The sequence below is a fragment of the Typopeltis vanoorti genome, chromosome 10 (genome assembly GCF_054136105.1).
Source record: "Typopeltis vanoorti isolate ZY-2024b chromosome 10, IOZ_Tvanoo_1.0, whole genome shotgun sequence".
Lineage (NCBI taxonomy): Eukaryota > Metazoa > Arthropoda > Arachnida > Uropygi > Thelyphonidae > Typopeltis > Typopeltis vanoorti.
Window position 1 is genome coordinate 98,039,481 of NC_143558.1, and position 14,464 is coordinate 98,053,944.

Genomic DNA, 14,464 nt, shown 5'->3' on the forward strand with positions numbered 1-14,464 from the left:
TGCAGTCCAGAAATGGATGACAAGCATCTTCTATGGAACAGCTGTAGACAGAATGTATACTAGTGATTGATGATCACACAAGAAGTTGATGTTAATGAATTTTTCTATTTTGGAAGAGACTAAGGTGAAAATGATTCAGTAGTAGGATGATATAAAATAGTCCTGTCCCTCCTTTTTTTTAAAAAAAAAAAAAATTTAAATAGGCTGCTAACGAATTTTTCCACTATTTCAGAAAAGACAAAGTTGGAAATAATGATTCAGTAATAGGATGATATAAAATGGTTTCTTTTTTTTCTTTTCTTTTTTTTATTTAAACGAACTAAATGTGAGATAATTTTAAGTCTGCAGAAAATATACCAGAAGTTTAAAAAGCTTATATAAAATAGAAAAGATCTGATGAAGGACTTCAGGACAACTAAAGGGATACTTTTTTTTAACAGCCAGGTTATCTTACACTTTGTAAACTATTTTAGATACATTAGTGTGAAGTATTTGTTATTTGGGGAGGAGATTTCCCTTGGTCATTTACAGAGCAGTTTAAGAAGTATGATGCCATCAAGATCAATTTTGTCTTTTTGTACAAGAGATTGTACAAATAAGAATAATTTTAGTAATGTGATAATGGACAATGCCTACATAACTGGGTTTAATTCCCACTGATAAGATGCTTATAGGTCTTTTCGAATGAAGACCAATTAGCCAGCCATATAGAGGATGGCAGGATTCTCATCCAATCACACAAAATTTCATAACAGTGTTTCAAAGTATAAACAACACCAGAAGAAAAAACAATAATTAATTTACTGAACTTACTAATATTTCACTGGTTTTCCAACCTCCCATCAACTTCTGCAGTGGGACACACATTATGTGTGAAGGTGGATGGTTCTTTACCATTCAGCTAATGCCAGAGTTCCACAAGGTTCTGTTATCTCACCAACCCTCTTCCTTCTATATATCAATGACCTACATTAGTTGACATCCAACACAATACACAGTTTTTCTGATGACAATACATTGCATTCCTCTCTTTCATTTGATAAACTTTACTATACACAGCTCACTTCAACCTACAGAACATCAAACACCACTGCCCCTCAATTTTGATGTCCAAGCAATGGGATTCGGATAACCTCGTCAATTTCAATGCTAGTAAAACCCAGTTCTGGTTTATTTCTCACAAAAAAGAACCACTTTCTTCCAGTATTATTTTGGACAATTTCTAGACAAGATGAGATTTTGCTTCTTGGAATTACCCTGACATCAAGCCTCTCCTAGGATAACCACATTACAACATTGCATAATCAGCTTCTAAAAAACTAGGATTCTTCTTTTGCTCAAGACCTTATTTCACCTCTGAACAGCTGTTAACCTTATACAAATCACAAATTTGCCCAAGCTATTGAATACTGCTCTCATATTTGGAGTGGGGCCAAGAGCTCCCTCAAAATGCTTGCCTCAATACAGAGGAGGGCAATTACATTGAATAATGGACCCATCTCTTACCAACTCACTCCTTCCACTTTCACACAGACGTTTAGTTTCTGCAATATATGTATTCTATAAATATTTCCATGACAAATGTTCATCTGAAATAGCATCAATAATTCCCTCACTTAGTACTAAGCCCATTGGAACATGTGCTGCTGCCCAACATTCCTTCGTAGTACACCTTGAAACCTACAGAACAAGTTTCTTTTCCTCCTCCTTCATCCCTGCTGCTGCTGTATTGTGGAACAGTCTTCCCCCTGATGTGTTTCCCAAGGAATACAATATACAGGCTTTTAAATCAAATATAAATAAGTTTCTCCTTTCCCAGCCCACTACCCATGAGCAGTAGGTTGATCAACCAACTGCTTGTGAATGGACTCAACTTTAAAAACAGAATCATCCAAACACAAATTACAACTGTGGTAAAAACAATCCAAACTGTAACTGAAAAGGAAATAATGTCCTAACAAGGCACCCTCTAGAGGAAAGATAACATAGTTAATTCAGAGAAGTCAAGCTAAATGTGGTCTTAGAATGACTATCTTCAGATCTTTATCGTTAATAAATTAATGCAGCCATATTGTTTAGCCATAATCCTAAATGAAGAAATATCCAGAACATGGTTCTGCCAGTTTGGATATACCACACAGATGATCACAAATGTTTTTGTGATCTTCAAAGCAGACATTAACAGATCTACCAGTCAGTCCAACAAAGACTAAGTGGAAGACACACAGAAATGTATACATTCCAGTGTGCAAGAGGATGAGGTTGATCCTTGGAAGAATGTACGAAAGTAGCTAGTTGAATGTGTAATTTAGAAGTGGCATAGAAATTATATCTGCAGCAAATTTCAGCTATCTTTTCAGATATACTCTGCATATAAGGGATAGAATAGTTTTGCTCTGATCTTGTGTGTTGTTGCACAAGGAATGGGGGAGCATGCAGTATTTTGTCTATTTTTAGGGGTTGTAGCTTGATAAAAAAAAAAAAAAAAAAAAAAAAAAAAAGGTGTTGCAAAAGTACTTTAGTTTAAGGGGTGTATCATTTAAAGAAATAGCTCTGTGTGCAAGTGTTATTAGGATATCATACTGTCAGAATGGGCAGTGGTATGATTACTTATGTATCTTTCCATATGTGTGGGTTTTATATAAACAGAAAAGGATAGTGAAATATTTGTTTGTTGCGTCACTGTTGTGACTAGTAAGCGGAAAGAGCTAATTTTTTTTCAATGTAGAGTGCATTTTGGATGCTGGCTGTTTAAATATACTAAAAATATCTAACGTGTCTAGACCATATGGCCAAATAGCAAACATCATTTTGCATAGCATAGCTGAACTATTGATTTGTGGGGTTGTGTTGAGTGCTTGGTTTTTCCAGAAATTCTATTCAGAAATTGGCTAGTGGTGGGAAAGAGGAAAATTCACTGTAGTCCCATCTTGCTATCTGAAATTTTTCCTTTATATGAAAAATAACTTGAATAATTGAATCTGAATAATTCAAAAACATATGAGTGGAAATGTGGCTTAATAAGAGCAATGGTCTCAGTCAAATCTTATCCCAAAAGATTCAGAACTTCGTTGATACACAATGAAATCTGAATCTTTCACAATAAGATTTTTTCTTAAATGAACAGAATTTTTAATAAATAAGGAAGAATTATCTATGCAATTTGGATAAATGTTCAGCATGTTTATAAGTAGGGCTGTCTATGCTGTCAACTACTGGATGAAGAGGGTATTAGGTTTGGGATCCCATATATCTGGTCTGGTTTGAGATGGTAAGGTTTTAGCTTTTTTGGAAATTTCCATATGCTAAGATGTAACTTTTTTTTTTAATTTATATGTTTTTTTTCCCTCTAGAGATTTCGTAAGATCCCAATCTATAATCTGGCATGTAGAAGAGTCTTCAAGATTGCTGAATTTCAGCTGCATTATTCTTATCAGCTTTAGTTATATCATCCTATCTATCATAGTTACATGGTGATCAACATTTATTTAAAAAAAAAAATAATAGAAACAACTATTCTGTTATAGTAAAACTTCAGTTTAATATAAATTAAATAATAATCACTTAACATTTTGACCTTCGTATGAAGGTTATCACATTTAGAACAATGGTTCCCAAACTTATTTGGCTTACTTCCCCCTTTTTCAAAAAATATTTATTCAGCACCATCCCCTGGAAACTACTTTCTAAGATCTGACCAGATCTACCCAATATGTATAAAAGAAAATCGTATGAAAATCGGATTAGCAGTTCTCGAGTTTTAAGCGAATAAACAGATAGATACAGGAATAAATTTGCATTTGATTATGCATCTAGTAGATATTTTTGAAGTTTGAAAATAAGACACCTTGGAACTGAAATTTTAAAACTATTTATTGAAATCAACAAAAGAAACATAAATTGCACGTAAACATAGGACAAGTTGGATCTGAAAATTTAATAACACTATTAAAATTAAGAAAACAAGCATAAATTGAATATATGTAAAAATCACATAAAATAGTAAATAACATCAGTAATATTAAAAACAGTCCTAATCAGAAGGATGAGCCTGGTGTGCTGCTACCAATTTATTGATATTTGGCTCTATATTTGTAAGCAGCATTCTTAAATCGCTGTGATCAGCTATTTGCAGTCGGTTTCTATTTTTTAGTTAAAAGATTTGTGACTGCACTGCACCCATGTTCCACTAAATATGTTGATGGAAATGCGATTAAAAACTTTTTTACTACAACCCACAATCCAGGATAAAGTATGGGCATCTGCTTTTGCAACCAGAACTTTCAATTCCTCATTTGTTGTTACTTCTATCAGTTCTTCTTATAATTAAGATTCTTCTGTGTTTGTACTTGAAAATGGATTCAAAACCCAATCAGGCATTTTTATTTCAAGAATATCTTTAAATCATTGGTGGAAATCACAATGGAGAGCGTCCAAGTGCTGACAATAGCTGAGCACGTTTTCATCATATTTTTCCACTGTTGATAGATTTGGAAACTGGCTGAATTCTCCTCATCCTAAGTTTCGTTTGTACGACATGTTTTGACACAAACACAGAAATAACTTTTGTTTTTATTAAATTCAGCTCATCTCCTTGGAGCTGTAGATTTGTCTCATTAAATTTGTTAAACAAGTCAGTCAAATAAGCTATGTCACTTTTGAAATTAATCAAGCTGGCATGTAAAGAATCATCTCTGTTTTCTAAAAACTGTAGCACTGAGTCAAAGAATTTATAAAATCGATTCAAACAGGCACTCTTTGATAGCCAACAAACTTCTGTGTGGAGCAACAAGTGATTGAATTCTTCATCATTTTCAATACAAAGTTGTCCAAACAATCTGTCAGATTGTTTGGACAATCTGACAGATTCAAAAGTCAATCATTCAAATGAATGACTTTCGATTCTGTTGAACTGCTGTAATTACATAATGTAATGACCTATGTAGGCAATCACTAATGTGTTTGGCAACTAAATGTTAATGATGAATCGCACAGCGTATAGTGAATACATTTGGCACCACCTCTTTGAAATATGCAATAAAACTGCGATAGTGCCCTACCATCACTGGAGCACCATTGGTAGCAACTGACAAGATATTATTCAGAGGGATTTCTTTTTCTTAAAAATAAAACTCTTCCAATGCATGAAATATCAATTCTCCTTTAGTGTTAACAAATAATAATTCTTGGCAAATTTTTTTCTTCTTTTTATGTATTATTATTATTATTATTACGTGACACCTCCAGGAAGTCCAAAGGCTCATCGAGGGAGAACTGCTAAAAGTAAGGCTTCATTTCCTGGTAAAGTAGACTCATCAAGTTGTACAAAAAGTTGGATTGTTTTTAAATACTCACATAATGAATCTTCAACATCCTGGGCCATTTCATCAATGCTTTGTTGCACTGTATTATTGCTCAAAGGAATTTTCTTGATAATAAGAGTCTGGCTTGTGCAGTACAGTGCATATGACTTCACTAACAGCTGGTAGGATTAGTTCTTCACCAACATTATGCAGTTTTCCTGATTTAGCATTCAATAAGGAAATGTTGTAAAGAGGCATGCAACCCATCTTCATCTAGTTTGGATGCTGCTGAAAACATACCTGCCAGTGTTGGTTTGTTTCAAAAATTTTTCTTTGTAAGTGCTTGAAAATATGATAAATCCTTATCTTTTTATTTTTAATCAGCATGAACTTTTGTCAAATGTTCTTCTAGTCTTGAAGGCTTCACAGATTCATCTGAAAAAACTTTTTGGGAAATCAGGCACATTGGTAATGTTTTGCTTGTAGGCAATTGAATAAAGCCATATCTCAAATATTCAATATTATATTGTCTACATTTCTTCTTGGGTTCAGCCATGATATTATCTGTATAAAAAAAAAGTTAAATTTACAAAATTGCTAGAATGCAATTTCTCACGTACCTAAACCAAATTATTTTTAGGTATTAAAATACTCACATGAAACCTGCTGTTTTATTGGAACAACAATAATTTGCTTTGTGTGTAATCCATGTAAGTAAGGTACTGACTAGGTATCGAATATGCACTAAACTTTTTATGCACTACATCAAATTGCTAACTGCTTGTCACACAATTCAGAAAATCTAAAACTGATTTCATAAATCTTAAGTATTTATAGTATTATACAGTGAACAAGTCATAACATGCATATATTCCTGCCGATGCATACTGGAGTTGTAAAATCCCGATGAATTGAAAGCGTGAAGCTGCCAACACTTTGCTTGTTAAGACCTGTTGTTGTCGGAACTTCAATGCCAATCGGCTGTAACTTGCATTTCGTACGTTTCCTTGGAAAATAAACCATTATGACCCTTACTTACGTTATACAACAGTTATCATCAAAATTTTTGATGATAAATTTTTTTCAGCACCTAATTTTTGTCTTTTATGCTTTCACCGTCCCCTTACTTCAATTCAACATCTCCTTTTGCATCCCCACCCACCCCCGAGATCATTCCAGCATCAACAAGAGGGTGGTACTACCCACTTTGGGAACCACTGATTTCAAATATACAACACATATACAAAGAAATAAGCTGCATTCTAGTCAACATGCTATGCTAAAGTCATACTATTTCGGTCAACTGTTAATACTAAAAACTGACCTCTGGCAAAAAAAAAAAAAAAAAAAAAATCATACAAATATAACCAATCTGGATATCTCTTCCCTAGTATATCACTCTAAGAGCAGCCAACTACAAACAAAATGAGATTAGGAGCGACCACATTGATCACATGGCTGTTACAAGTAACAGCCATGTGATCAACAAAAGGCATAAACTTTGCAATAGCACCTACAACTGTTAATAAACTGGATTAAAGATGCTAAGAAATCATATTCTTGGTTTCATTCTTTATCCAAGTAAGCAAAAAAAGTTTGTGCACGAAGTAATTTCGTGACTGGGTTACTTGTACATAGAGGTTAATGACTTCCCATCAATTGCCTTAGTATCCCATAATGTAATGCACATATCCTTACAGACATGTATAATGCTATGAATTATGAAAAGGACCACTACCCAGATCAGTTTCGATCTTTATTGAGGTCTCATCAGTGGGAGCAAGGTGTGACAGTGACACTGTTTGACTACTTCCGCATTACTTCATCCTTTGTGTCACTTCTATGTCTGGCTCCCACTGATGAGACCTCAACGATTTTCATGCGAGTGCATTTTTGTTCTGCTGTGAGCAAGCGTGGCACCCATCTTGTGAAAAGCTTTTCCATATGCAATTCTTCATGCAAAATATATCCTACACGTTCTTTTGAAATGCCTATAGTCTCAGCAATTTTATGCACTTTGACTCGCAGGTCATCCAGTACCATATCGTGCACTTGATCAATGAATTCTGGTGTTGTTATACTTTTTGGATGTCCTTCACGTGGATCATCCTCAAGACAGGTACTGCCACGTTTAAACTCAGCAACCCTTTTCTTAATTGTCGAAAATGAAGGAGAAGAGTTCCCATAAACTTTTATGAACTTCGAATGAATTTCTTTTGGAGTGAAACCCTCTTTTACAAAGAATTCCATAACTGCATGATACTCAATTTTATACATTTCAAGGTATACAGACAACACTTTTGCTTAAGACAGCTGTATAAAACAAACTACTTGATAGAATGACTTGCAATTTCACATGGATGCTTATGACAGATGTACCAACGTAGAAAAAAAAAATCGTGCCAATAGTGTTGCCATCTATAGTCGAGGCCAGGAATTTTTCAGCCCACCCATGTATTTCTCTGTTATTTACAACACAAAATATTTACCTCTATTTTGAAGAACAGATTAAACCCATTTATGGAGAAGATAAGTGGTGTCTACCAAAGAGGTTTCAGAAAAGACAACTCCACAATTGATCCGATACATATAGTTAAACAATCATTAGAGAAATTTTGGTAAATTGATATTAATATTAATAAGATTTTTGTTGTTATATCCAAGAAGCATATGACAGCATTAATAGAGGAAACTTGTATAAGATGATACACTTAGGAATAATACCAAATAAGCTAGTTAGTTTAACAACAGAAAATGCAAAAGCACAGATTAAAATACAAAATAATTTAACAGATCCCTTTCCGATAACTTAAATTAGCATATCAGTGCAGATTGTATATATATGCAGATGATATTAACATCATGTCAAAAACCAAACAGAAAGCAGAAGAAATGTATTTGGAACTATAACATCATGTCAAGAACCAAAAAGAAAACAGAAGAAATGTATTTGGAACTAGAAAAATTAACATAAGAGATAAGGCTAAAAACCAAAATTATGATTAATAGCAGGCAGAATAAATTAACAGATACAAGTTGAAAACTGAGAACCTTGAAAAATGGAACAAGTTAAATATTTAGGAATAATGATCATTAGCCAACAAAGCGAGATGGTGGAAGTGCAAAATCAAATAGATAATCAGGCTTTCTATTCTCTCTCATGTGTACTCGGTTCAAAAGATATTCATCGGAAGACTAAAGTAAAAATATATAAATTGATGTCATCCAATTGTTACCCAGGGATATGAACCTGGATATTTATGGCAATTGTGAAGAATTTGATTTCAGCTTTTGAAAGAAAAACCTGAAAAAAATATTTGGATCAGTAAATGACAATGGTCTCTGGAGTATTAGATAAACCATGAGTTATATCTACTTTATAAAGAATTCACAATATCTAGTATAATAACTAAGATGAAAAGCCAAACAGCTATTTTTCTGGAGAGGTTGATAAGTTAAGGGGATAAAAATCCCTTATTGTTTTTCAGCCAGTAAGCGAAACTAAGATCGAAAACTACGATCTGAACGTTTCATGCCGACGAACTGTTGGCGGATCCAAGCATAAGTGACCACTTGGTAGTGCCACACCAAGGCAACTCATTGCAAAGGTGGAGCAAGTTCCCTCACTATTCTTGATATTTTCTCATAATGTAAAAACACACAGCTCCTAGGAGATGTAGTACTGCTTTACATTATGAGGAGAGGTCACTACCCAGACCGGCTTCAACTTTTTTTGAGGTCTCATCAGTGAGTAGCTAGACCTAGAATATCAGAGTTTAAGTGAAAAGAACTTACATACTTTCGCTATACGAATGCCAGAAAGGTGTGTCACTATATTATATTATAACGTATTATAACTAAAATGAAAGCCAAACGGCTATTTTTCTGGCGAGGTTGATAAGTTAAGGGGATAAAAATGGGATAAGTGACCACTTGGTGTGGCACTACCAAGTGGTCACTTACGCTTGGATCTGCCGACAGTTCGTCGGCATGAAACGTTCAGATCGTAGTTTTCGACCTTAGTTTCGCTTACTGGCTGAAAAACAATAAGGGATTTTTATCCCCTTAACTTATCAACCTCGCCAGAAAAATAGCCGTTTGGCTTTTCATCTTAGTTATAATACGTTATAATATAGTGACATACCTTTCTGGCATTCGTATAGCAAAAGTATGTAAGTTCTTTTCACTTAAACTCTGATATTCTAGGTCTAGCTACTCACTGATGAGACCTCAAAAAAGGTTGAAACCAGACTGGGTAGTGACCTCTCCTCATAATGTAAAGCAGTACTACATCTCCTAGGAGCTGTGTGTTTTTACATTATGAGAAAATATCAAGAATAGTGAGGGAACTTGCTCCACCTTTGCAATGAGTTGCCTTGGTGTGGCACTACCAAGTGGTCACTTACGCTTGGATCCGCCGACAGTTTGTCGGCATGAAACGTTCAGATCGTAGTTTTCGATCTTAGTTTCGCTTACTGTCTGAAAAACAATAAGGGATTTTTATCCCCTTAACTTAATATCTAGTATACTTAAGTTCAGAAAAGTTGCAGTGAGAAGTACATGTTTTTCGTATGGAAATTACAATATTCTTAAGAAGACAATAAACAGTAAAATTCTTGGTAAAAGACCAAAAGGAAAAAAAATAGAACAAGATGAATAGGCACAATCAGTCAAGTTAACATTATATTACAATGTTCAAATTGGAGAAGTCAAGTTTTGAACATACAGGTTTGGAGGCAACAAATTCAGGAGGCCAAGGCTCAATTCTGTAGAGGAAGGAGAAGAATAAGAAAGAAAATGAAGTGTATGAAAAACAGCATTCAGAAAAATTATGACTGTTAAGAATGAATTGCAAATATATGCACCTTGAATGATTTAAAAAAGTATAGTTTAAACAAATTAATTGTAAATTTGCATGACTCATCATGCCTATTAAGCAATTAACAGGAAATGAAAATGTGCTAAGAACGGGGTATTTCTTTTAGTATATAAATGGCAGAAATTGGCAGTATGCACTGCCTCAATTTGTGAATTACTGAAATTTTAGAAAGGAAGAACAGCCAGATTTTTAACATGCACTATGAAATTTATTCATGTAATACAGAACACAAATGAAAAAAAAACCAACCATCCATATAAATGCTTATAATCTTTGCTTTACAATGTCAGAATAAATGTCCATTATCTATATTTTATAGTTGACCAACAGCAAACAAGAGAGCTGCACTATAAAACTGTAAATTGATAAAAAGAAGAATAAACATTGATATCACATAACTAAGCAACTGCAAGCCAGAATCACCACTATATAACTATGGCATGCATGATAATATAAAGTATCAGCTTTACAAATATTAATTGTAAAAATTTATTTTATTATTAACAACCATATATGCATTACTTTTTATTTAAAATTACATAATTTTTAAGTCTTTAAGGGATGGGTGGGGGTTAAATAATAAATTTCGGTGTGATCGCAAAGGAAGACACCCATGTTTTGTGGAAAAATGCAATTTCAGGAGGTTGAAACTTTAAAGGATTAGTGTTTTGAAGATCAGATAAATAGTAGATTACTCTATATCTGAGCAAATCATATTATTTTACACCACAAACATTATTTTGAATTTAGGTTAAGGAGATAATAAATCCCTCATTATTTCAAAGCCGAATACGAAACTTGGAGATCGAAATCTAAGAGTTTCATGCCGAAGAACTTCCGGCGAGTCCAAGCGCAAGTCCACACCTGGTAGTACAACACTAGGGCAACTCAGAGCAAAGGTGGAGCAAGCTTCAATCACTATCCTTAATATTTTCTCATAATGTAAAACGCAGCTCCTAGGAGATGTATTACTCTTTTACATTATGAGGTAAGGTCACTACCCAGACCAGTTTCAACCTTTTGTATAGATGAAGCGGGCTCTAAAAATAAGACAATCCCGAAAGATCGCCAAACTCAGCGTTGTTCCACTCAATGACAGGCTCACCCCATCACCGAGAAGAACTTCTCAGCATTGGCTCTACCCAGTGGCAGGCTCACCCCACCACCAAGCAGAGCCATAATCTCAGCAGTGGCCCCAATCAGAGATAGGCAAAAACCTACCTCCAAGCAGAGCCTCTCAAAGCCAGATCTGCCCTGAACCGGTTTCAACCTTTATTGAGATCTCATCAATGAGTAGGTAGACCTGGATAATGCCAAGGTTTAAGTGAACCAAACTTACATACTTTTACAATACAAATTGCCAGAAAGGTGTACCCATATATTCTTACTACAATTAAGAGCCAAGAGGCTATTTTTTTTGGCGACATAAATCAAGTTAAGGGGATAATAAATCCCTCATTATTTCAAAGCCGAATACGAAACTCAAAGATCAAAATCTAAGAGTTTCATGCCGAAGAACTTGCAGCAAGTCCAAGCGTAAGTCACTATTTTGAAATATTTTTTCCAGATTAGTGTTAAATTTGAAAACTGAAATTTCATTCTTATAATATTAACTGATGTATGAAAATATAGCAAAACGTACAGTAAGGTCACTCAATTAAAAAAATTTCAGAACACAAGGACCACATCCGTTTTCATCAGTACAGCCACTCTGGTCTTGCAGACCATGCTCTGGATACTCGCTACAGAATACGGTAGAAGAAAGCCACACTAATACACCGTAGTAAATTCAAATTTGAAAGGCTATTCATGGAATCAGCCTCAGCCCTAAGAAACATGCCAAACCTCAACAAATTTGGTTGCATGAGACTGCCCCAAATTTGGGAGACTTACATCATAAGACCTTCAGCCGAGAATACGTACATAGCCCACTAGGGGGCACCATCAGGACTTTTAGGAGAAACAACAGCTTCCTGCTTCGTTCTCAGTTACTATGTGTAGTGCCTGCATGCACGTGTCTTTATTTTAAGTTCCTGTGAAAATGGCAACGTGACATTGCTAAAATATTGGAATATAGATTAAAGTTTAATTTTAATTTATATCATTTGTATGTTGTAAATTCCTTAAGTAATTTAATAAGCAAGTTAAATAATGTTGATTACTGTGATGGAAACCAACAATGCATGATGTGTTTTGAAAAGCTTACCTATTTAAAGGCTATCTATTAGCTCCATGGTGCAAGATGAGACATTAAAACCTCAAACAATAAGGATAGCTTTTCTCAAAATAAAAATAAAAAATAAATAAATAATAAATCAAATAAATAAATTATAATAATCAAAATAAATTATGTTTAAACAATAGATACAATTATACATTTTTCTGAACAACTACCAATCAAAGGCAGAACAAAATAAGGAGGACTGAAGGTTCGGTGAACATCGTGTAATTCACTCCGCATTAGTAAATGTTTACAAGCTAATCTATCTCTTTTGTGAGAAGAATGAGCATATAAACAATCCAAGACAATAAAAAAAAGTGTTTCATAACAGCATTCTTGTATAATGATATCATTTTGAACTCCCATTTTTGGCTTATTCAATATGAAACAATTCATATAAATAAATTTTGTTTCTTTTCAAACAATTTTACTAAATGTTGTCATTAAAAGTGATCTCATTTACACCAAAATTGAAAGGCCTCAAATTTTAATAAAATCCATTTAGCTAGGTCACAATTACTTTGTATCATTTGCCAAATTTTCAAACTAAAAATGGTCTCATTTAAACCAAAATTGAGATGGCTCAACAAAATCCAGTAAAATCTCAAATAGACAGGAGCAAAGAAAATTGAACTTGTTGAATTTGTTTTGTCTGGAAACAGACAAAACAAATCTAACACAGCATTAAAAATAATAATAACCAATTCATGTGTATAACCCCATCATGTGTATAACCAATTCATGAAAATGATATACATTGAAACAGCACAATCACAAATTAGCAAAAATATTTAAAATATGAACTTTAGATTCAAAGCTACAACTTACTTGCATTCTTCTATTTACTTCTTTCATTAGGGCACCATGATCCATCATAAGTTTAAGATTCTCTGCTTCAGTCCGCCTTAAACGCCTGACTAATTCTTGTGGTGGTAACCTAAGTAACTCTTCATCATTAGGCCTGGATGGAGGTGCTGCCATGATTTCTTCTCATAAAGACTATTAAGTGGCATGATCTATTATCGTTGGCTAAAAATGGGCTTATTCCTAACTACATACCTGCTAATGATTAAAAAAAAAAGGAAAACCATTAACATTTCTAAGATCAAAGAATTTAATTATATATAGTTTGGATAATATAATGTATTACATTATAAATACATGTGGGCATAACAAAACCAAAACATTTAATGATACTTAAAAACTCAAAACATATTTCTGGAGTGAACCATTATAGCAAACTAATTCAAGGAAGATTATTTAACAATTAGCTGTCTTAAGAAGGTACCATACAAAAAAATAAAAAAGGGAAACAAAACAAAAAAAATTACATTCGTTTAGGATAAGAATCTCTAACTTCTGACACAGATAAGCCATCATTCTGATTTAAATTAGGATGATGTTACAAGAGCTCTCTTGAACAAACTTTCACACAAAACTTTTACAGATAAGCTATGTTCCTTTCTATGTTCTGTGTCATGGCATTCTGGACTTCTATACTAGACTTCTGAGATTCATTATAAACTTACTATTCCTCATCTCCACAGAAGTCAGGTTTCCCAAAATAAGAAAGAGTCCCACAGTACATAATAAACTCAGTGAAGTCATAGGCAAAAGCATATCCAGACAGGCAGGCAAAAAACAACAACATTTTCTTTGTCACAGGATATAAATGTGGAGGCCAGATGAAATATTCTCAAAATGTTTTGATCTACAGAAACATAAGTGCATATTTTTATTGTGTTTCTCAACACTGCCTATTGATAATTTTTAGTTATTAATACTTTAGTACAATAAGTTACCTCAAGTTCCCCACCCCTTCATGTATGCACTGTTTTAATTTTTCTGTTATGATTGCCTGTGCCTGTATTCCAAGTTATTCATATTAAGAATGTTCTTGATGCTTGGAAGAAAATTTTATAATAAACAATTTGTCAAGTAATTCATCCATTGTTTAGTATTTATATTAAAACTTCACTGGTAAAAACATCTGGAATTTTTTCTTAAGTATTCAGGTTTTTAATCCAACAGTTCAGGAAAAGTGACCATACCTCACAATAA

The 14,464-nt window shown here is 33.7% G+C and overlaps 1 protein-coding gene across 1 annotated transcript in view; it reads right to left on the reverse strand.

Annotated features, from left to right (window-relative positions):
* Ccdc85 (coiled-coil domain-containing protein 85) overlaps nt 1–13,384 on the reverse strand; it is a 208,710-nt gene extending 195,326 nt beyond the window's left edge. Inside the window, exon 1 of the mRNA XM_090398714.1 lies at nt 13,232–13,384. Within this exon, the coding sequence (XP_090254840.1) occupies nt 13,232–13,384 (153 nt within the window). The remainder of the gene's footprint in view (nt 1–13,231) is intronic.
* Between the last annotated feature and the right edge of the window lie 1,080 nt (nt 13,385–14,464).